General features: G+C 41.3%; 1 protein-coding gene across 1 annotated transcript in view; it reads right to left on the bottom strand.

Moving 5' to 3' along the window:
• The window catches only part of LOC109919087 (phospholipase DDHD1), a 74,459-nt gene that overhangs the window by 33,416 nt on the left and 15,139 nt on the right, over positions 1-25,904 (bottom strand). The window contains exons 2-4 of the mRNA XM_048600246.1: positions 9,144-9,317; positions 1,873-2,001; positions 405-552 (exon numbers count right to left, since the gene is read on the bottom strand). Of these exons, the coding sequence (XP_048456203.1) occupies positions 405-552; positions 1,873-2,001; positions 9,144-9,317 (451 nt within the window). The remainder of the gene's footprint in view (positions 1-404; positions 553-1,872; positions 2,002-9,143; positions 9,318-25,904) is intronic.

The following is a 25,904-nucleotide window of genomic DNA, read 5'->3' on the forward strand; positions in this document are numbered from 1 at the left end:
CCCCCTTGACCTGTCCGTCCTCCCTGGACTGACCTATCCCCTTCCTAACTCCCTACCTACACTCACCTTTCCTGGCCCCATCCCCGCCTCTTCGACCTGTTTGTTTCCTCTCCACCTATCCTCTCCTCTATCCCTCTTCTATCCGCCTCCCACTCTCTCCCTATTTATTTCAAAACCCCCTTCCCCTCCCCCTTTTCTGATGAAGGGTCTAGGCCCGAAACGTCAGCCTCTCTGCTCCTATGATGCTGCTTGGCCTGCTGTGTTCATCCAGCCCTGCACCTTGTTGTCTGGTGAAATCAATGCCCATTTATCAATAACAAGCTGTTTATTACTACAAACATCCCACTGAATATTTCATTTCAGTTAATCAGTAAATGTTTATGCAGTGATGAACAGGTACTTACATGCCTGTATTTTTGATAATTCGACCTTGGTCCATTTTCTGTCCGATTCCATGTACAACAAAGACAATGTGAGTAGGGAGTGGAGGTTTGTCTTCAAGTGAAGACTCTTCTACATATCCTCTATGAAGTCTAGTTCCACTACTTGATGCTGCATTGACAAAAAGAAAGACATTATTTGTGCATACACAGATGTATGCATAGTTGCAACATTGAGAAATTTGGCGTGTACATCTTAAAGTAGTTACATTTTGCAAGCAACAAAGCTGTATGGTAGCTGTATGTCAAAATTTTAAGTGGTAAAGTTACTCTCAAATCTGTCAAATTAGGCATACTTTTGAAAAAGATCGATTCAGTAAAACACATTTTAAAAACTCCTGCTCTTTTTAATTTCTAAAATTTATTCCCTTCCACATTTTCCCAATGTTGTCTATAGCAGTAGAAAACCTTATGATTTCACTGGAAAACTAGATAATAGGTGTGCCTTCATGAGAGTCGACAATGCATTTCCTCGGTTATGCACTTCAAGATGTTACAGCAATGCCTTTCCAACAATGTGCTTTTGACGTTCATGCGACTGAACTTCAGTGAAATCACGCTAGTCAGAAGGAGACTGAATCTCACCAGAATCCACTGGGATTTCTAATAACTTGTTAATTATGAAACAGCCAATTCAGATTGAGAAGGGATTAAAAAAAAAACATCTTTTTCTAAGCTGCTTTGCCTCATTTTTCCAGTACATTCATCAGAAGAGATCAACAGGTGCATTACTCTAATGTCTCTATCAGTGCCACATTGATCTGTTACAATGTCATATATAATAGTCCATCAAAAAACCCATTCTTTTCTGGATGGACCAATCATTTAAATTTTTTAAAATTTAACCTATTTTTCTAAATCAACCTGCTCACAGATGTTATTGCACACCTCTGGAGAAGGTGGGACTTGAACCCAGGAGTCCCAGTCCAGGGGTAAGGACACTACACTGCACAAGAGGTATGCAGGAAGAGAGTTTGGAATGAGGTTGCAGGTACAGTAATCCACTACCAACTGGATGTCTTAAGTTAGAAACAGCCAAATTGATGAATGCAGCCAGCTTTTAGCTTTATAACTTACATTTGCAAAATGATATCGCATCAGTAGAAAAATTATACCAGAAGTTAAATGTTATTGTACTAATTTTACTGGTACTGTTTGACTCAAGTTTCTGAGTACGACACATGGTAAGTATATTGACTGTGAACTAGGTATTGTGAAATAGACACATTTCAAAATTTAATTATTTTCCCAAAGTCAAAGTAACGTACATTTCAAAGGCTAAAAACATGTTCAACAACATGTGCCTTTAAAGATATTTTTAGTAATGAAATTAACGTATGTCAGCATGATCAACTTATTTAAAGGTGCTCAAAAAATTCAGAACATGAAACTTAAAGCTAACAGTGAAGCAAAATGTTTTTGAAAACTGTACCTTTAGAAAATCCCAATTTCTGGGTAACTGTTCTGGCAATTTTGGATGTGGTAGCGTCACTGTACAGGTAAACCTCATCCACACTGTACCAGTCCACATGGTTGCGTCTGAGCTTTAAACTATGTATAGCTGTGGCCAATAAACACATTTCACATGTTAATGAAACACAGAACACAGATTTGTCTGCTTTCTACAAAGGTAACATGCAGAATACTGAGCTTCTAATACTGAGAAAGGTGTTCAAAATGCATGCAGTGATTAAATGACAACTCGAATCTAGAAGTTTATTAATAATTAAAGTAGACTAGAAGGAGCACTACATGAACTGTTAAGTTCTTCCAGGTTTCTTGCACAATAAAATTGCTTTGTTCTTCAGCAGTTCCGTGGCTGATGGGAGCAAAGTCAGTTGATAGATCAAGAACAAGAACAATTTGAAAAACATACCATCAGGGCCACATAACTAACCGTAACAAAACTCAGATTGTGGATATAGTTGAAGGTGGTATGGGATCAACCAACTAAGACTGAAGCAGCAAAAGTCTTTTGCAATATAGCACTGTAATTTACAGACAAGTAATGAATACGTTGAAAATCCCAAGTTACTGATGACAACTTGTGCAAAGGAAGTGTGTTTCAGTACATAATGGAGCTAACTGTCAAAGCCTTAATGATAGCATAAAATGTCTCTCTGTTCAGTCAGTTTACAAAACGAGCTACAAATGAATTCCAACTTAATAGCATCAGTAACATTATAAACACTCCTGGATGAATAGTTCATAATGTGCAACTCTTAATTTAAGTAATTCACTTGCTAATTCTACAATACTGTTTGACCTTGCTACCAGATAACCAATTTAAACATGCACTAAAAGCCAAACAGCATGCATTAATCTAGTTGGCAGCAACAACTCCCTACAGGTTACAAACAAAGGACATAAAATAATGATTTTATACAGCAGGTTTTCTATGGACACTTCTAATGGAAGGGTGGGGAAATAATTCAAATTCGAGAACAATCAATTTGGGTAACACTGCAGATTCAGGATGGGAGAGTAAATGCTACTTGAAAAGCTCTTCTAATCAATGGCAAAGCTGTTACAGAGCAATCCATACTATACCTTGGCAATACTTTCTTTTGTTACATGCAGTGTCAGTACTTTCCTTATACTGTCTCCACTTGAACAGAAAGGGAAGGTAGAAGGGAGGGAATTGGTAGAAGACTAACAAAGTAATAAAAGTGAGCTTCATGGATTTTCTGATCACTCAAATGATCCTCATAATAAGGTCTCAAAATCAAAATATATTCTAAGTTTTCTGATAATTAAAAAGTTCTACTTTCACCATATTGGTGAATCTGTGCAGTGTTCCTGATTTATTTCAAAGCAAGTCATTTGAAAATTAAATACAAATTATATCTTGCCTACAAATGAGAAGGGACACAATTTGAAATCTACTTCATAATCTATGATATCTGACTTTTTAACATCTATTGTAAAGGCATACTAATCTCATCACATTAAGATTTTAATTATGCAACTTCCAGGTCACCAGCAACTGTCCAAACAATTTTTTTGAGAAGTTACATGATTGTTAGTGTCAGAATTCCATTAGTCTCAGCTTTTTACAACAAACTGCAGCCAGAAATCAGAATAATCAGCACAGCAATGGCTCAAATTTTAAAAAACCACATCATTCACCTCCATTTCAAATTCTGAAAAGAGAGGTAATTCAACAGCTTGTCTACTCAAAACCAGAACGATTGAATAAAATTCAAATGCTTTACAAAAAGTACTAACCTATTCGGTTAGATTACTTTATTTCAGGTTATCAATGAGGACAAAATGCTCATCACTTTCCTTCAATTTCAACACAGCTTTAGAGTAAAGGGAAGACCTTTTAGAACGGAGATAAGGAGAAACTTCTTCAGCCAGACAGTGGTGAATCTATAGAATTCACTGCCACAGAAGGCTGTGGAGGCCAGGTCATTGAGTACATTTAAGACTGAGATAGATAGGTTCTTGATTAACAAGGGGATCAAGGGTTACAGGGAGAAAGAGGAGAATGAGGTTGAGGAACTTATCAGCCATGATTGAATGGCGGAGCAGACTCAATGGGCCGAATGGCTTAATTTCTGCTCCTATGTCTTATGGGCTTATGGACTCTTACCAATTTTCGTAGGTGCACCATAGAAAGCATCCTACCTGGATGCATCACAGCGTGGTATGGCAACTGCTCTTCCGAAGACCACAAGAAACTACACAGAGTCACGTGCACTGCCCAGTCCATCACGCAAAGCAGCCTTCCATCATTGACTCCATCCGTACTTCCTGCTGACTTGGGAAAGCAACCAGTTTGATCAATGACCTCTCCCACCCCGGTTACACTCTCTTCCACCCTCTTCCGTCGGGTAAGAGATGTAAAAGTTTGAATACACGTACAAACAGATTTGAGAACAGCCTCTTTCCCGCTGTTATCAGGCTTTAGAACGGACCTCTCAAATGACAATTCTAATCTCTCTCTCTGCCCCTACTCTTGTGGCTGTAACACTGTATTCAGCACTTGTTCTGTTACCCTGATGCACTTTATATGGCATGATCTGCTTGTATAGCATGCAAAACAACACTTTTCACTGTATCTCAGTACATGTGACAACAATAAATCAAACTCAAACTGAGTAGGTCTACCAAAACTAAATGTACTCATTTACATAAGGAAAGCAAAGGGTAGACAAGTAGCATGCTTCTCGACTGCAATGATCATAACCAAATTAACATTTTACTTTAGAATATAGAACAGTACAGCACAGTACAGGCCCTTCAGCCCACAATGTTGTGCCAAACTTTTACCCTAAACCTAAGGTCTATCTAACGTCCACCCCTACCTTATACTGTCATCCATATGCCTATCTAATTGCCGCTTAAATGCCCCTAAACGAGGCCGACTCCACTACCCTCTCCAGTAATGCATTTCACGCCCCGACCACTCTCTGAGTAAAGAACCTACCTCTGACGTCTCCCCGATATCTACCTCCACTCACTTTAAAACTATGCCCCCTTGTAATAGCTACCTCCACCCTAGGAAAAAGTCTCTGGCTGTCCACTCTATCTATACCCCTGATTATTTTGTACACCTCTATCAAGTCACCTCTCATCCTTTGTTGTTCTAAAGAGAAAAACCCTAGCTCTCTCAATCTTTCCTCATAAGATCTTCCCTCCATTCCAGGCAACATCCTGGTAAATCTCCTCTGCACCTTTTCCAATGCTTCCACATCTTTCCTGTAATGAGGCGACCACAACTGGACACAATACTCCAGATGTGGCCTAACCAGGGTTTTGTATAGCTGGAGCATGACTTCACGGCTCTTCAACTCAATCCCTCTATTAATGAAAGCTTACACATCATACGTCTTCTTAACAACTCTATCCACCTGGGTGGCAGCTTTCAGGGAACTGTGGACATGAACCCCAAGATCCCTCTGCTCCTCCACACTGCCAAGAATCTTTCCGTTAACCCTGTATTCTGCTTTCAAGTTTGTCCTTCCAAAATGAATTATCTCACACTTTTCAGGGTTAAACTCCATCTGCCACTTCTCAGCCCAGCTCTGCATCCTATCAATGTCCCTTTGTAACCTAGAACAGCCCTCCGCACTATTCACAACTTGACCCACCTTCATATTGTCAGCGAACTTACTAATCCACCCTTCCACTCCTACATCCAAACCTTACTTTGTAATACATTTTGTTGACATCCAAAATTCTATGCAAATTTATTAAACTAAATTGATGATACACATCAAATCATGCACAATTATCCAGAAAATATTTAAAACAAACAGCATTAACATACTTCCTAGCTGCCAGTGATAAAAACTGTAACATGCAGAATTTCAAACATTGCACATTAGCAGCAGAACTGGAAAATCAAGCTATTAAAATCTTAAATTCAAGCATCCTTCAACAAGTTAAGCTTATTGCTGTGCTGATCATTTGAAACTACTTTTATCTTCAAGTTTTTGAGACTTTAACATCAAAAAAGTTGCAAATTGTGAGTATGAGGTTATCTTAAGTTTCTAATTATGGAAAAATCTCCCTTCTATCTTTAAAATATAGTTGATGGTATAGGCAGGCAATGTGCGTGCAAACAGCTAGACGAAACAAATGAAGCATTTTTACAGCACAATTTCACCAATTATCATGCATATGGTCGAATGGTCTCCTCCTGCTCCTATCTTCTATGTTCCTTTGTTGACAATTTTCACAAAGCTGATTCATGCTGTGTCCATTTTATATTAAAGCATTTCTATTGATTTGTGTAGGGCTCCTACATAATCCTTACTATGCTTCATATGTATAGCATAACAATTTTTAAAAGGGTCTGCCTACGTGGCGGTATATTTAAATGTACAAGAAGAGAAATTTTTCTATCTTTAATAGCAGAAGTTTCACAATGTGCAGATGCCAAACATATCCATGCAATGACCAGAGTAAGCTTAATTATCACGCATTTGAAAGGCAAAGATATGAAAAGAGATTGGCAGATAACATTAAAAAGGCAATCCAAAAGATGATACGAGCATCTAAATAGTATACGTGTAGTAAGACCCATGGTGGGCTGGTTAGGAACCCAACCTGGAAACTATGCATGGGGAGAGAGGGGATTGCTGAGGTAATAAATGAGCACATTGCATTTGACTTTATCAAAGGGAAGGAGATGCTGACATTGGCATAGTCAAAGAGGAGAAAATTGATAGAGAAGGGGTATTAGAAAAGCTGGTTCTACTTAGTGACCAGCATTGGATGGAATGCTCTAAAGATGCTATGGAAGTAAAGATCAAATTTGTGGAGATACTGGCCACAATCTTCCAATGTTCATCACATTTTTAAAAAAATGTGCAAGGACAAAAACCAGTAACTACAGACCAAACAGTTTAATCATGGTATTGAAAACAGCAAGAGGACAAATGTGGTTTAAGAGAGCAAAATTTCATTTGTTAAAAGCAAAGTGTTGGATTAACTTGATTGAACTTTTTGATGAAAGGAGTTTTGAAATTTTTTGCATTCAGACAAGTGCTTCAGTTTAAAAAATACTAAAAATTAAAGCAACACAGAACCTAAGCATTCGCATTTGTGACAATCTCAAAACCAGCATTTTAGTGGGTGAGAAGTGTTATTGATATACACAAAGTTGAAAAAGACTTCCCTTCTTGCCAATTTTCTAAATACATACTCAAAGTCCAATAAGAAATTGCTTTTGAGAAAAGATATTTAAGATAATGTAGACGTTAATGATTAAAAAAAGGCACCCAACCTGCATAAGAAAATACTGCCTGACATTTGTAGAAAACAAGAAAAAAAATTCACCAAATTACATGAAGAACTTTGAGTTGATGTTTAGGATTTAAACAAGGCATGAACATTTAGTCCTTTGCACAATCGATTTGATTCATAATGTTCCAGCTCACAGAAATAATCCAAAAAAAAGTTTCCCAATTTATAGAAAAGCCAAAAACAAATGTAAGGTGTTGCTGCATCATTTCTTAATAGATGTGAATATAGATCAAGTTGATATAGTTTGACGAGTCATTTCCAAAAGGATCCAATGTTTGAATGCAATTCAATTAAAACTTACTGAATTTAAAAACTAATTGATTGTTTTTTGCAATTTTTAAAAAATGTAGTATGGAGCTGAAGTACCTTTATCAGAAGCCGAATAGCATCAATTTCAAACAAATTGTCATTCACTCTACAGATGCCACCCAACATGAGTATTTCCAGCATTTTCTTTCTAGGTTCTGTCTACCAAAAACATAAAGCTGCATGCAAAATAAGCCAACATCATATTTAGTGTTAATTCAGTCCGCATTTAGAGAAATTGGAGGAATGTGCATGCATAAGTGAGGTAGACCCAGTCCAGAATGAAGGAGCTTGATTGTTACAGTCCCAGGTGCTGTTACCACACTAGTAGGTGTGGAGCAGTGGGAGTCAAACGTCTATGAGAAGCAGGCAATCAGATTACTTACGGAATAAATAACATCACTGAACTAGAGAAGATATCTGCAGCAAAACCAAATTCCAAAACCAACTCATAAAAGGATCATAATTATTTGCAATAATATTCCTTTACACTTGGAGTGATTATGATGAGATTCTAGTAAATCAATAGTGTGTTTTTGCTTATTCTGTAAGTTTAAGATCTTCATCTCATTTTCATCAGTTGTACAGTTTTAGAATTCTGTTCTGAGCTTGCAAACTTCTACAGTTTTCCAATATTACTGTAGCTTTGTGTTAGTTTAACTTTAAAGGTTTCTTAAATAAAGGTTAAGCTGAATTAAATAAGATAACACAGTGTGGAGCTGGAGGAACACAGGCCAGGCCAGGCAGCATTAGAGGAGTAGGAAAGCTGACATCAAAATGTCAGCTTTCCTGCTCCTCTGATGCTGCCTGGTCTGCTGTGTTCCTCCAGCTCCACACTGTTATCTCTGACTCCAGCAATGGCAGTTCTTACTATCTCTGACTGAATTAAATAAGGCCAGTTAATTTATTGGCTAAGCACTGACAAAGATGGCTGTGAGTATGTGAATCCTTGACCCATCTGGTTAGATGGGAAAGAAGTAAGAATAAAATTGGATGCAAAGTTAGGGAATACAAGTTGTAACTTCTTTGTTGATCTCAAAAGATGTTTTTCTGGATAGTTACTAAAGTATAGGTGAAAAAAAATCTTATTTTATCTATATTAGTTTATTGAAAATATGACTAAAATAAAGTAGTCCTGTTTCATTCCTGTTACCAGTTTCCAGACAGCCTTGGAAAACCACACTCTTCAATTTTCCTTCTAAGCCACACACCAACCTGACTGACAATGAATTAAGAGTAATTTAGTTTCAATGGGTCAAAATTCTGAACACCGTGGGAGCATTTTTCCCAAATCAACTACAACAGTTCAAGGGCTGTCCACTGTCTTTTTCAGGGTTAATTTGAGATTAATAATTAAGTTTTGGTCTTGCCAGTGATGCCCAGATCCCATTAACTGTCACAATCATGGCCTTGCAATGCCTTTAATGCCTTACATGAAACATGTCAACCTTCAGCTTCATTGTACATTCAAAGGTCAGAGTTGTAGTTCTCAAATATAATATTTCTCATTTCATAGCATACATAATGAATAGCTACTGTCTATTCAAGTAGAAAACAAGGCTGAAAAATGCCAGCCTTTATTTCAGAAAGAGTGTATTGTGAAACCGCAGTTGGGATTATAGGCTTTACTTGTCTTACCATCTTTGCTATCCATGGGTTTAGCTACATCCAGTTCAAATGCATCCTGCATCTGTTGACCCCGAAAACGCTTTAGGTGTTCAGCTTCAATGAGATTACTGTCTTCTTCTTCCAAAGGTTGCCATGTACCATCAACAAACCACTGGCCACGCATGACTACAATCTTATCAGGTTCTGCGAAGGACAACATAAGCATAATTAACAGCAGAAAGCAAGATCTGGTGTGTTCCAAAATCTCTGAACATTTCTTCTTAAATACATTAAGTACAACAAGAATCAAAGTATTGTGATTGTTTCACTCTAAAGAGATGCTGCCTGACCTGCTGGGTGATTTCAGGAGTTTCTGTTAGTTTCATGTGATTGGAACAATGGAAAACAGAAGAGAGGATGAGGGAGAAAAAGCAGAGTTTGAAACTAAACAGTACTGTACAGAATATTAAAACAATAGGAAGCAATTTTCTATTAATTTTCTCATTACTTTTTTTAAATAAATAGCCAAACGTTGATTGTTAAGTTGTACTGACTATTCCATAAATGCATTTCAGCAAGATCAACAGTTTATTTTCAAACTACAGAGGAATTCATGGAAGGAGAAGCCTCCTTTAACCGAGTAATGTTAAGAAATGTTTTACCAGACAGGTGGGGACACAGGTGCCGGAGTAATAACTTTACCTCAGGCAACTTCATAATTGGCTGCCTGTGGGCCCACCATCCAATTAAAGATGGAAAGTAGGCAAGATCCCCATGCTTCCCCTCAATCACGGAGCTCTGAAAGCTTAGCATCACCGATGGGAGAGAGTTTTCTGAGGAATACAGGAGGCCTCATCAGTTAAGGAGGCAAAAGAAGTACTAGGCTCAGGGCTGAACAAACTCCTCAGTGGGCGTCACTGGTGCTGCCTTTCTTCCTTGCATACAACCCATTCTCTTGGGGTGACAGCCTGTCCACTTCCAGTCTGCCATCTGTAAAATGCCTCAACAGTGACAAGACACACTGGGGAGTCAATCTGACCCAGCTCCGTGAATCCTCGTGCCTCCTGGCCCGCCTTCTGGGCCCGGTAAAATGCAATCTGCAATTTTGAAATTGTTTACCTTTACTCAGAAAGCTGATCTACTAACACCTTGTCCTTAAAATACAATCAATCAATCAGTGAAGGAGTCTTGTTGGTGCAGTTGTTTATGGTCACTAGGCTTTCACCTCTGTAACTGTTCAAGTTTGACCTGACTGCTGAGGTGAAAGGCTTCTCTATCTGCAAGGTTGAAGGACCCAATAAGAAATGAGTTTGCATTTTTCAATCAACATGAAACTAACTTAAAAAAAAACCCCAAAGAACTGCAAAAACAAAACGTGCTTGAAAAACTCAGCAGGTCTGGCAGCATCTCTGGAGAGAAAGCAGAGTTAACATTTCAGGTCCAGTGACCCTTCTTCAGAACTGATTGTAGTTAGGAAAAGGCTGTATACATCCTGAAGATGAGGTGGGAGAAAATGACCCAGAGTGGGAGAACAAGGGGCCATTAGCAGTTGACAATGGGTTGTTTGTGGTAGCAGTCTATACGATGACAAGGTCTGGTGTGTGGGAGTTGGAGTAAGATATGGGAGAAGGTGCTCAGGCCCTAAAATTTGATATTGAGTCCCAAAGGCCACTGGGTCCCCAAGCAGAAAATGAGATGCTGTTCCTCCAGCTTTATTGGAGCACTGCAGTAAGCCTGACATACAGATGTTAGCCAGGGAACACGCTAGTGTGTTGAAGTGACAGATAACATGAAGCTCAGTGTCATCAGGGGCAAAGGTTTAAGATAAGAGGGGGAAAATTTAAAGGAGGTATGGGAGGAAAGATTTCTTTGTACATACAGGCCGGTAGGTGCCTGAAACGTTGCCAGGGAAGGTGACAGAAGCGGAAATGTTAGCAAAGTGTAAGAGGCATTTAGACAGACACATAAACAGGCAAAGATTAGAGAGATTCAGACGATGTGCAGGAAGATGGCACTGGTTTAAAATATCATGGTTGTCACAGACATGGTGGGCCAAAGGACCTGTTCCTATGCTGTACTGTTCTATGTTTTATGTTTTCTTAACTAACTGCTAATCTCAGGCTGAGTTGGCATTCTATCAACCCCCTGGGGTTACCAGTGACTGGAAACTCAACAGGACTCACCATATAAATACAGTAGTTACAAGAGCAAGTCAGAGGCTAAGAATACACCTGAGTAATTCACCTCCTGATTTCCCAAAGCCTGTCCACCATCGACAAGGCACAGGTCAGGAGTGTGATAGAATGCTCCCTACTTGCCTGAATGAGTACAGCTCCAACTACACACGAGAAGATTGACACAGCCCAGGACAAAACATCTACCACAACCATTCAATAGCAGCAGCATGTACTAATCTACAAGAAACATTGCACCAAAGATCCTCAGAGAGCACCTTGCAAACCTACTTCCATCAAAAAGGACAAGGGCAGCAGGTACATGGAAACACCACCTGCAAGTTCCTCTTCAAGTCACTCACCATACTGACTTGGAAATATATTGCTGTTACTGGTTCAAAATCCTGGAAATCTCTCCCTAAAGGCATTGTGGTTCAACCCACAGCACATGGACAGCAGCGATTTAAGAAGGCAGCTCAGCACCAATCTCAGGAATAACTGGCAATGAGCAATAAATGCTGGGCCAGCCAGCGACGCCCACGTCCCACAAGTGAAAAAACATGTTACTAATGCAGTTGAGGCTCAGAGATATTGGTCGTAAATAAAAAATGAATGGACTTTAATCAGCACTTTATTAGCATCCAAATCTCCCAGTAATGTTCCAATTCTCTGCACTAGAATCTCTCACTATAATGTACATACAAATTCACTGTCACAAATTTGTAACTGCAATGGTAAAATAATAAACTATGTGAAGAGCTATTCACACAGCAACTGAAAACAATCAATCTCCTGTACCAGACATTTATATTTCCCACCCGCTGCTTGCCATCTGCCTCTGACTTCTTAAAGTGAAGCACTTGGGGCCACCTTCTGGACATCACCAATATTTTAGAAAAGCAAGTTACTCAAGTCAAGAAAATTCTGCTGCTCAGAATTGCTACGCAAAGAACATACCCAATCAGCAAGTAAAACTCAAAAGATTATCTGCAGAATTTTTTTCTCCCATCTCTCATTTCTGAATGTCAGTTTGGTAGAAACAACGAGGAAAGCTTTTACATTCATGTAATACTTGCGCACACCATCATTATTTGGGCAATGAAGTTCAGTTGCTAGTTCATACCTGCCAGATTTCAAGTGCCTCCAAATCTGCTCATAGGTGAAGACATCTTCTCAATGGCAGACAGAGGTTCACACATTTGATTGAACTGCTGTGAACCATTATAAATTATAGAATGCTTATAGCATGAAAGGAGGCCATCTGGCCCATTGTGTCCATGCCGGCTCTTTGTAAGAGCTAAACAGTCATGTGACTGCCTTTTCCCTGGAGACCTGCAATTTTGTTTCCACTTCATGCTTGGGTGAAGATTGTGCAAGGGCTCCCTGCTCTTGTGGGTTAACGTGTACCACCACAGTTCTCAAATGCCAAATTCCTTCCCACTTATTTGACAATACAAATCAGTCAGTTTCTGGCAGCTAGTACTTTAAAACGTAACAAAAACCTCTTGGTCAAAAAATGGCTTATGTTGAAATAGCTTTTATTCAGCCTGCTCTATTTATCATAGACCCTGACCACTCCCTTTCACGTTGAACTCGGAATCATTTCCGGTCAGCAGACCTAAATGAAGTGTTTGTAAGAGTTTAACAAATGTTATTTGTAATGTATTGATACATGTCAGCAGAAATTGAAATTCTAGCAGCACTTTGTGCAACTACATACTCCATCCACCAGCACATATATTGGCAATGAGAGACTGGTCAGTAATAAACTGCACTGAATTAGGCACTGCAGCACATAGGAACTAAACGTAGTAAAGTCTGAGACATTCACCTCAAAAACACACAACAAGCCATAGGTTTTCTGACTGAATTCTTGCAATATTATGTAACTATCGGTATGCTTAATGTTTAAAATGGCTTCTTTATGCAAATCTTTAAGCGAATTACTTAACTAAATCAAACCAGGTAAATCACAAATATAAGAGCAACAAGCACATTGAATACAAAATCCTCCATTCATTCACTTCACACAGAAATACTGTTTCAAATTTTGCTGAACAACAACTGTTTAAGCTAAAACCACTCATCTGAGCCCTGCACCTTGAAGATTACTCGTCATTTGCTACATCCCATTGGAGAATCAAAATCAAATTGGTTTCATCTTAAATCAACTAACTAGACTAATTGAAATTGGGTCACATAATCTGGAATGCACTAATGAAATAAAACACATTGAAGATACCATTCATGAGTGAGAGAGATTGCCATTTTTGTGAACTGAAATTATTCACCGGTAATATTATTGTATAGCAGTGGCCACCCTGAGAGATAATTCAGATAAGATGCTTTTCATACACTAATTAAGATTAAAAACTACTCATCACTGACAGTAAATAATTCCACATAAATAAAGAGCATGGTGGCTCAGTGGTTAGCTTTGTTGCCTCACAGCAGCAAGAAACCGGAGTTCGATTCTAGCCTTGGGTGACTGTGTGGAGTTTGCACATTCTCCCAGTGTCTACGTGGGTTTCTGCCAGGTGATCTGGTTTCCTCCCACAGTCCAAAGATGTGCAAGTTAGGTGGCTTGGCCACACCAAGTTGCCCATATAGTGTGCAGGGATGGGCAGGTTAAATGGGTTAGCCATGGTAAATGCGGGGTCACAGGATAGAGAGGGAGGGTCTCGGTTTGGGCAAGATGCTCTTTAGAAGTGGGTGCAGACTTGATAGGCCGAAAGTCCTCTTTCCACACTGTAGGGATTCTATGATTCTGTCACCAGGATCATTTAACAGATGAAACTATGCATCAACTTAAAGGCATAAATTCTGGCAATACAGCTGAAACAACTGCACAGAGGCAGGTATCCCATCACCAAGTCACCTTTTATTTACATGTGCACAGTACACTGGCTGTGGCCAGCCAGCTCGCAGTCAGTCACCTGAATGGAGGAGATTTCCCAATGGGCCCAGGTTAACAACCAACTAACGACCCCGTAGTCAATGAAGTCAACCTTGTTCCAATCATTACATCCCACCACCATCACCCCCCGCCGCCCCCCCTTCCAAGTCCAGGGATGTAGGCCTGGTCTTTCTCTTGTAGCTCTTCCTGGGACGTTTTCACCCCAAGCCTTGTTCCTCTGATTCAGACTCTGACACAAGTGGCATGTACAGGACCAAAGCCCACCCTTTGTGTCCAGAGCGTCTCAGGAGAGTTTCCTCCTTTTTTTCCAGCAGTAACGGTATTGAGGCTGTATCCATCTCAGCCTCTGAGATTTGTTTGACACTAGATGGAAGGGGAGGACCTACAGTTTCCGATAGGCCTTCTAGCTGTTCCAAGAGGCCAGGTATATTTTGCTCCTACCCCTTTTGAGGGGTAACAGCTTCCCCATGTTTGTTCAGGACTGTATCACCGACCCGAACGTTGTAAGTGGCGGGACCTGACCTCATGTCAACGTCACCTCGTACCCACACAGGGCCATTTCAATCGTTCCGGCACCAAACTTCGTCCCCCTGAATTAAACTGTCTCTCGCTTAAAGGCAGCATGTGGCCAGCACTGGCATTCCTGCTGCTGTTTCACCCTCCCCACCAGATCTGGAAATATCAGGTTTAACCTGGTGTGGAGTCTACTCCCCATCAACGACTCTGCTGGAGCTATCCCTGTTGTTGCGTGTGGGATGGTCCTATAATCAAACAAGAACCAGGACAGTTTGGTATCGAGTGATGCTGTAGGCTGCTTCTTTAACCTGCCTTCAATGTTTGGACCGCTCTTTCCGCTAGACCGTTGGACGGTATGGAGCTGTCTTTATGTGCCGAATGCCATGTGACTTTGGGAAATATTCAAATTTTCTGCAAGTAAATGACGTCCCATTGTCCGTGACTAATACTTCTTGGAGTCTGTGTATCGTGAATGATGCTTGCAGCTTCCCAATTATCATCTCTAGTTTGTTGAATAAACTTGATGCGCATCTAACCACTTTAAATGGGCATCCACAACGACCAGGAACATTCAGCCTACAAAAAGACCGGCACAGGCGACATGCAACCGAGTCTAGGGTTTTCCCGGCCACTCCCACAAATGTGGGGGCACTGCTGATGGCACTCTGCGCACTACCCCACCAATGCAGCTATGTTGGCATCCAACATTGGCCACCAGACATAGTTTCTTGCTAGCATCTTCATCTTGGAGACCCCTGGATGACCCTGGTGGAGTACAGCCAGTATCTGGCGGTGACCTTCATTTGGGACAATCACCCTTGCTCCCCACAGTAACATGCCATCCTCTATGGTGATCTGGTCTTGCCAGGTTCAGAAAGGTTTCAATCCAGATTGCCATGGCCCTTCTGTTTTCCCCAATACCACCAACTGTTTTAGTTTCACTAGGACAGGATCTTGTGTTTCCAGTGTTGATACTGTCAACAGTGACTGGAAGGGTGTCCAGGAAGTTCAAAACCAAGACAGACTCTTCAAGGGGAGACACCACCGGTGGAATATCTGCCAGTGGGAGGCAGCTCACACCAAAGATGATTGCCAAACCTTCCTTCTCTATCTGGGCATATTTGCATTTGGCATCAGCTAAAGTCCGGGGAGCATATGCTATCAGGTGTTCCTCGCCACTGGGCCACCGGTGAGCCAGCACTAGCCGATCCCAAACAGGGAGGCATCACGTGTCAGCACTACCTCTCGCTTTGGGCCAACACCTTAGATGACGATAGCTGTTTTTTCACTTCCCTAAAGGCTACTTCTTGGCTACGTGACCATTACCAAGGCTGACCATTTCTCATTAGCAGGTGTAAGGGTGCCAAGATGGAGCCCAGGTCATGTACGAATTTTCTGTAATAATTCACTAACCCAAGGAAAGACCTAAGCTCCAGTACAGGTGTGGGAGCCGGGGCTCCTTTGATTGCCCTCTCTTTCCCTTCCAAGGGGTGTAGCGCAGTTTTATTGACTCTGTAATCCAAGTAGGTCACTTGGGGCGCCTGGAACACATATTTTCCCTTCTAAGGTGCATGCCTGCCTGGGAGAAATATTTAAGCACTATGTCCATGTTCTCCAAGTGCCTTCATTGGTCTTCTCTGTTCTTAGTATGTCATCCAGATAAGTGGCAAGCTGGGGTAGCCCTTGTAAAATGTTCTCCATGGTCCGCTGGAAAAGGGTGCAGACTGATAAAACCCCAAATGGCAGTCTTGTATATTGGTATAAACCCTTATGGGTGTTAATTGTAGCACAGTTCTGGGACTCCTCATCTAGTCACAATTGCAGGTAGGCGTGGCTCATGCCTACCATTATAAAGGGTAGTCCCCACGCTAACTTTGCATACAAGTCCTCTATGCAAGGTATCGGGTATTTATCCAGCTGCGAGAAGCAATTTACTGTTTGTTTAAAATTCCCACAAAGGCAAACAGCCATCAGGCTTCACAATCGGTACGACCGGTGCTGCCCATTCTGTAAACTGCACTGGTTTGCTGATTCCTTCGCTCACCAGCCTCCTGATCTCTGCCTCTACTACTGTTCGCTAGACAAATGGCACCAAGGTGGGCTTTGCAAAATCTCGGAACTGCTTCCTGGTCAACATGTAAAGTGGCTTTGGCCCCTTTGATAGCCCCAAGCCCTTCCTGAAATACTCCTAGGTAATTCACAAGGACCTCACTTAGGCAGCCATTGTCTAATCGAAAAACATTGAGACAATCCAGGTGAATCTTTCTCAACTAATTCCACCACATAGGCTTGAGCCGGAGACTTTTACTACCGTCAGTGGTAACTGCACAAACTGCTTCTTGTAGGAGACCGGAACCCTTAATTTGCAACGGCTCTCCAGTGTATGTTCTCAGCCTGGCTGAGGTCTTGTGCAAACTTAAAGGTTGGAGTTCAGAGTGAATCTTGATAAAAACCGATTCTGCAACGATATATACAGCTGCGCCAGTATCGACCTCTGTAGGAACTGGGTGACCATTTAACCGAACATTAAAATTATTCAGTTCCAATTTGGATGTCACTAAGCAATTTACTTGTTCCAAACTACATGTAGGGGGGCTTTCCAGAGTGTGCATTCTCCTGGATACCAGCCTATGAGCTTTCTTACTCAAATCAGGCCTTGTAGGACACTTTGCTGTCTCGAGATCACAATGGCTTGCCGGCCCAGATCCTGAAGAACATTTTAGCCACTTGGTCAAGGCTTGGCTTTGTTGTGGGGTTCTGCTGTAGGCTGACATATGGTCCTCCTGCTCAGGACATGTCTTGTGTGAGGGTCTGCGATTGCCTACACTCAGGTGGTGTTCCCTAAGATCAGTCGGACAGGTGAGGGTGTCCATTTCCACTGGGATGCCCTGTAGTTCCCGTGCTTCCCTTGTCGCATTTCCTAATGACAACGCCAGTTATCGTGCCTGTTTGAAGTTCAGTTGGGCTTCAGCTAGTAGGCACTTCTGCATGGTTACATCATTAGTCCCACATACCAAACTGTCTCTCAGCATCTCATTCAGTGTTAACCGAAAATCACATGCCTCTGCCAGTTGTCTCAACCTCATCAAAAATCCTGATACGGATTCCCCTGGCTCTCCAACAGCCGACTAAAACCGATAGCAATTCAGAATTAGAGGTGGTTTGGGGTTGTAATATTCCTTAACGAGTTCCATTAACTCTTGGAAGGTTTCAATGTCTTGAACATCTGGGAAAGTTAAGCCCCTTATAACCGAGAATACTGCTAGCTCGCAAGCAGTCAGAGGATTACTGGTTGTTTTTCATCTGCCCCAATGTCAGTTGCCTGAAAAAAATATTGCATTCTTTCCACATACTGGGCCCAATCTTCGACAGAAGGATCAAATGAGTCAAGCTTCCCAAATAAAGGCATGATGCCAGAAATGCTTACCCAAACTCCAAGATGACTGTAGCAAGCAAACGTTCTTCCGGCACATCAAGTTTTCTCTCGTCACCACTGAAATAACTGCACAGAGGCCGGTATCCCATCATGAAATCACCCATTATTTCTCGTGCACAGTACACTGGCTGTGGCCAACCAGCTCGGAGTCAGTGATATTAGTCAGCGTGGACTTTCCTGATGAGCCTGGGTTAACAACCCCAATCAATGACCTTGTAGTCAAAAAGAGGTTAACCTGGTTCCAATCACTGCAACAATAAAATGTTGTAATTTTTGTCCTAACAATGTCCTAACATTGTAAAAAAAGCAGTTAAAAATGTAAATCTTTCAAACTGCCAAAATAGATTGGTAAAATATCTCCTAAATCAAGCAAATAACGTTTAAAAATGTTATGAACTTTCTCATTTTCACTGGAATATGAAACTGAACAAATTAGCACACCAAAATGTGGTTTTTTTAATCCATTGAAATATACTTAAAACCCTGTCTTGGCTTAACTGCCACAAAGCTGTAAATATCTACAGTTAACAATGATCAAATGTTGCAATATATGTAACTTTCCATTAGATTTTAAATACAAAGGACACAATGTAGTTGAATCTTAACGATGCTCTGAAATATCCCAGCCAGCCACTTCGTTCGAGGGCAGTGGGGATGGGCCATAAAAGCCAGCCTTGCCAGCAACTCCCGCATGCCACAAAATAATTTTTACAAGTGTCTTAAAAGACGTTCCATCCATCAACTGCTGTAAATGGCCCTCTATTGTATGATTTGTCCTTATCCTGGACCTTCACATTGTGGCACTTGTTGGCAGTTCTGCAAGCCAGAAACAATGCACCACTAAGGGACTCCCATTTTCCTCCAGATTTCCAGGAAGTTTTCCACATTTCTCCTGCAATTTTCCATAATTTACTTAGGCACTGCAGGTACTCTGACCATAAGCAGATGTAAGAACCTAAGAACTGTGAGCAGAAGTAGGCAATCCAGCCCTTCAAGCCTGCTCTGTTGTTTGATACGATCATGGCTGATCTCATCTCGGCCTCAGCTCCACTTTCCAAGACCCTACAATCCACTAATTAAAAATCTGTCCACCTTCTCCTTAAATTTTACTTAATTTCCCAGTGTCCACCACAGATTCATGACTCTTTGAGAAGTTATTGCTCCTCATGCTTTCAATCTGCTATCCCTTATCCTAAAACTACGACCTCTCATTCTAAACTGCGCCACATGAGAAAACATTCTTTCTAAAACTAATTTGTCAATCCCTTTTAGCATTTTATGTACTTCAATTAGATCTCTTCTCATTCTTCTAAACTCGAGAGTAGGAGCCTAAATTTCTTAATCTCTCTTCATAAAACAAACTGCTTCTCTCTGGAGTCAATCTAGTGAATTCCTATGAATTGCATCCAATGCAACAACATCCCTCCTCAAGCAAGGGAACTAAACTTGTATGCAATATGTGCATTCTCGCTAATGTTTTATAAAATTACAGTGAAACTTCCCTGTTATTATACTGTTCCTTTAGCAATAAATGTTAAAAGTTTCATTTGATCTCCTTATACTGTACCTGCATACTAGTTTTCTACGATTCATGCACAAGGACACCAGATCCCTCTGCACCGAAGCACTCTGAAGTTTCTCTACATTTTGACAATAAATTGCCTTTCTATTCCTCTGATCAAAATGAACAACTTCACACTTAACATTAAAATTCATCTGCCAAATTTTGAGCCATTCATATCTACCCTATAACCTATTCACATCTATTTGTATACTTAGTCCTTCATTGCAGCTTACTTTCCCACCTATTTTGTTGTCACTACAAGTTTGGCTATAGTACTTTCTATTCCCAAGTCACTAATATAGATTGCAAATAGTTGGGGCCCAAGGACCAAACCCTGTGGCACCCCATTAGTTACATTTTGTCAACCAGAAAGAGACCCATTTATCCCAACTTTCTGCTTTCTGTTCATTAGCCAATCCTCTATCCATACTAACAAATTACCGCTAACCCCATGTGTACTAACCTTTTGTGCTGCACCTTATCAAATGCCTTCTGGAAGTTCAAATATACATCTCCAGGATCCCATTATCCACCTTGCTTGTGAAGTCTTCAAAGAACTCTAGCAAATTAGTCAAATATGATTTACTCTTCATAAAACCATGCTGATTCAGATGGATTGTATTTCGGCTTTTAAAACGTCCTGTTGTTATTATTGTGATTGATTAAAGAGCGCAAAAGAGTTTAGATTTTTTCCGGCATCTCGTTTTAATATACTCTCAGTTGTTCTATATATATTCATTATCTTCTCACATTTGTTTCTATGGACTATAAGTAGAAGATCCATTGAATCAAAATGATATACAGGTCAAAAGAAAATAGGTCATGGCTTGAACCCACAGGGTATTGTGGGGATGCTACAGGAGAAAGGAGAGAGATGATTGTGTGGGAGCCTCGTCTTCATCCACATTGTGAGAATCATTCTTCTCTAGACTCTCACTGTGTGTTTGACTTGGACCTCTGTCATTCCAGCTGCCACCTGAGCTTTATGCTTTGTAGTCATTGGCATGACTTCCTGTTTCCTCAAATTCCAGATCCAAGGCAGAGCTTTCTACTTCAGAGGAAGAATCCTCATCTACACAAAGTGAAGCAAAAGCCTAGTATCTGAAAAAATATGTTGTTGAATTGATGTCTGGTATCTGCTCATTAACTGCACAAGCTTTAAGAGTATCTGTTTCCATTTACATAAGATATAGTGCACTCCACTGCTATCCATACAATTCAGGTTGAACCTTTGTGCTTGTGGATTGCGCTTTTTAAACAAACTCATGCTGTCACCTCTGATTCTGTGTCCAGATGCCTATCTGCTTTGTATATATTCTGTCTAATACACAAGGAGCATTGACCTTGGGGTGCAAGTCCATAGCTCCCTGAAAGCGGCAACCCAAGTGGATCAGATGGTAAAGGCGGCATATGGCATGCTTGCCTTCAATGATCAGGGCATCGAGTATAAAAGTTGGCAAGTCACATTGCAGCTGCATAAAACTTTAGTTTGGCCACATTTGGAGTATTGTGCGCGATTCCAATCACTATACTACAGCGATGATATGGAGGCTTTGGTCAGAAATCACACGACACCAGATTATAGTCCAACTGGTTTATTTGAAAACACAAGCTTTTGGAGTCTTACTCCTACTTCAGGTGTTAGTGAGAGAGGTAGTACCAGACACAGAATTTATAAGTAAAAGATCAAAGCGTCACACCAATGATGAGGATGTACTAAACACACCTAAGATGCTGTTAAATCTTTAATCAGTTGGAAGGTTTTATTTGATTAATATGTATATGTAAATGCCCAAATTCCTTTAAAGTCACTGCCCCGAGAGAGCTAAAGGTTTTATCAGTGTAAAGAAGAGGTGACTTTTTAGGTCAGGCAATGCATGTTAGGTGTGAGGCCTTGTTTAGAATCTGTTCGTGTTTTGATTTGGAGTCAGACTGCTCGTATTTCTAAAGCAGGAATTTATAAAACGCCACACTGACCAACTGTACAAATTGTGTGCTTTTTGAAAAAAAAAACGTATCGGCAAGTACAAATTCACCCCATAGATTCACATGCGTGTGCGCGAGTGTATGTACGCACGTGTCAGAGTACAGTATTGTGGGGTCACCTGTAGTGCAACATGAACCTAAGATCCCAGTTGAGGCCATCCTCATGGGTACGGAACTTGGCCATCAGCCTCTGCTCGGCGACTCTGCTTTGTTGTGTATCCTGACGTCTGTCTTAGAGGAAATTTATCCGAAGATCAGAGGCTGAACGTCCTTGACGGCTGAAGTGTCTGGCACTTGTTGTGCGGTGTCCATTCATCCGTTGTCGTAGCGTCTGCATGGTGTCACCAATATACCATGCCTCGGGGCATCCTTGCCATCACCTATGAGATAGACAACGTTGGCCGAATCACATAAATATCTGCCGTGTACATGGTGGGTGGTGTGCCCATGTCGAAGATCTGACATGTCTTGCAGAGATTGCCATGACACGGTTGTATAATGTTGTAGTTGATGCTGTCTTGAAGGCTGGGTAGTTTGCTGTGAACAATGGTCTGTTTAAGGGTCGGCAGTTGGTTGAAGGTGAGAAGTGGAGGCATGGGGAAGATCTTGGCAAGGTGTTTATCGTCATCGATAATGTGTTGAAGGCTGCGATAAACGTGGTGTAGTCTGTCCGCTCCCATGAAATACTGGACGACAAGGGGTACCCTATCGGACGTATCCAGTGTCTGTCTTCTGAGGTCATTTCAGTTTTTCGCTGTGGCACGTTGGAACTGGCGATCAACGAGTTGAACATCGTATACTGTTCTTACAAGGGCGTCCTTCAACACCTTCAGGTGTCTGTCTCATTCCTCATCCGAACAGATCCTGTCTATGCACAGGGCTTGTCTGTAGGGGATGGCTGTTTTAATATGTTTAGGGTGGAAGCTAGAAAAATACATCATCGCGAGGTTATCCACAGGCTTGCGTTAGAGTGAGGAACAGAGGTGTATGTCCCTGATGGAGATGTGTGCGTCCAAGAATGAGATTGTTTGTAAACAGCAGTCCATAGTTAGTCTGATGGTGGGATGAAACTTGTTGATTTTGCTATGCACATATGCTATCCTGGGCCTTCTCCAGTGTCATAATGACACCACCCACAAACTGGAGGAGTAACACCTCATATGCCGCCTCGGGAGCCTACAGCCCGATGGCCTAAAAATGGAATTCACCAGTTTTAAAATCTCCCCACCCACAACCTCATCCCATGTCCAACCCTCCTCCTTATCTCTGCATCCTTGACCTGACACAACCTGTCTATTTCCTCTCCTACCTACCTGCCCCTCCCATCCAACTGACCAATCCCCTGAGCATTCTCTACCTGCACTCACCTATCTCCGTCCCACCTACCTTCCCAGCCCCACCCCTTCTCTCTATATTTCTGAGCTCCCTTCCCCCTCCCCATTTCTGAAGAAGGGTCCTGACCCAAAATGTTGACTTTCCTGCTCCTCTGATGCTGCCTGGCCTGCTGTGTTCCTCCAGCTCCACACTGTGTTGTCTCGGACACCAGCATCTGCAGTTCTTGCTATCTCTGATATTGCTATGCAGTTGTTTCAGTGATTCCTTGCCATGAGTCCAAAGGAAGAAAATGTCGTCAATGTGTCTGGTGTATAGCATCGGTCGGAGGCTCTGTGCAGCAAAGAAGTCTTGTTTGAACCCATGCATGAAAATGTTGGCATATTGGGGAGCAAACCTGGTCCCCATGGCTGTTCCGTGTGCCTGGATGAAGAACTGGATGTTAAAGGTGAAGACATTGCGCTCAAAGATGAAGCAGGTGAGCTGTAGAGTAGCATCTGGAAATTGGCAGTTGGTCGCATGGAGTACTGACACTGTTGTGGCAATGCAGTTGTTGTGGGGGTTGCTGGTGTAGAGTGTCAAAACGTCCATTGTGATGAGATACATTGACCACATTTTTTTCCTGTGGACCCATGGCGAGGAATCACTGAAACAACTACATAGTGATATCAACAAGATTCATCTCACCACCAGACTTACTATGGACTACTGTTTGGAATCAGTCTCATTCTTGGACACACACATCTCCATCAGGGACGGACACCTCAGTACATCACTCTAATGCAAGCTTACAGATAACCTCACAATGCTGCACTTCTCTAGCTTCTACCCAAAACATATTAAAACAGCCATCCCCTACAGACAAGCCCTATGCATACACAGGATCTGTTCGGATGAGGAGGAACGAGACAGACACCTGAAGGTGTCGAAGGACGCCCTCGTAGGAACAAGATGCAATGCTCAACTCATCGATCCCCAGTTCTGACACAGCGAAAAACCATAATGACCTCCTCAGAAGACAGACACAGGATACATCCGATAGGGTACCCTTCATCGGCCAGTACTTCTCGGGAGTGGACAAACTACACCATGTTTATCGCAGCCTTCAACACATTATCGATGATGATGAGCACCTCGCTAAGATCTTCCCTACGCCTCCACTTCTCGCCTTCAAACAACTGCCAAAAAAAACCCTAAGAAGACCATTTTGTAGCTTGAGGTGAACAGCGTTCAGGACAACATCAACTACAATACTATACAACCCTGTCATGACAATCTCTGCAAGATATGACAGATCTTCGACATGGATACTACCATCACATGTGGGAACACCACCCACCACGTGCATGGCATATCGGCGAGACCATGCAGACACTATTACAACGGCCTCAACCAGGATCCTGGGTTCATGTTGCACTTCAGGTGACCACACCACACTACACACAGACACGTGAATCTTTAGTGTGTATTTGTACTTGCAGATACGTTCTATTTTGTTCAAAAAGCACACAATTTATAGATAGTCAATGTGGTGTTTTATAAATTCCTACTTTAGAAATACAAGCAGTCTGACTCTAAACCAAAACACAAACAGATTCTAAACAAGGCATCACACCTAACATGTATTGTCTGACCTAAAATGTCACCTCTTCTTTAAACTGATAAAACCTTTCAGTTCTCTCAGGACAATGACTTCAAAGAAATTCAGGGATTTACATATACATATTAATCAATTAAAACCTTCCAACCGATTAAAGATTTAACAGCATCTTAGGTTTGTTTAGCACATCCTCAGTGGTGTAACCCTTTGATCTTTTACTTATACTTATAAATTCTGTATCCAATACTCCCTCTCTCCAACACCTGAAGGAGTAAGACTCCAAAAGCTTGTGTTTTCAAATAGGTTGGACAAACTTAGACTGGTTTTAATAGAGAATTGGAGGTATATAAAATATGAGAGACATGGATAAGGTGGATAGTTGGATTTTTTTCCCAGGGTTGAAATGTCAAATACTAGGAGGGGGGAGGTTTAAAGTGAGAGGGGAAAGTTTAAAGATGTGCAAGGCAAGTTTTTTTTATTTTTACATAGAGGGCGATAGGTGCCTGGAATGTGCTGCCAGCAGAGATGGTAGAGACAGATATGATAGCAATGTTTATGAGGCATTTGGACACTTGAACAGGCAGGGAATTGAGGGATACAGACCATGTTCACACAGACTGGATTAGTTTGACATCATAGTCGGCAAAGAAATGGTGAGTCAAAGGGCCTGTTCCAGTGCTAAACTGTTCTAATTCAAATATTTGAGTATGAATTTGGTGTTCATGCAGATCTGTGCAGGTGGAGACCTCAGTGATTATTATCTATTGCTATTCTCTGTTGAACCAAGTTTATTGTCTGTTGTTAATTTCAATGCAATATGATGCAGGATATTTACAAAAAACAAATATCCATTTTTTTTTCAAAAAATTCACCCAATCTCACGGAATATTTTCATTTTCTTTGAGATAACTCTTCACCAGACCTCAATAGCTTTAGATTGAAGCTCTTTTGGTTTTCTCCAGCTCCTCAAATTTCACAGCACAATGAATGTGAAACCATCGCTTGGTTCAGAGTATTCTGGGGATCTTTTAAGGGAGGTAAGTAACTTGTGCAGTACGGGATCCAACTAAGCCCAATTCCAGAAGCTAAGCCTCCAGGTTTGAAAAAAGGGCTCTTGCGGCACACTGGTTGTTTCACTACTTCTGGAATACGAGGCCTGGGTTCATTCAATGGGGTGCAGAAGAGGATCACTACGTTGATTCCGGAGTTAAGATGGTTAGTTTATGCGGAGAGATTGAGTAGACTGGGACTATACTCTTTGAAATT

Source organism: Rhincodon typus, chromosome 8 (genome assembly GCF_021869965.1).
Source record: "Rhincodon typus isolate 14 chromosome 8, sRhiTyp1.1, whole genome shotgun sequence".
NCBI classification, from domain to species: Eukaryota; Metazoa; Chordata; class Chondrichthyes; order Orectolobiformes; family Rhincodontidae; genus Rhincodon; species Rhincodon typus.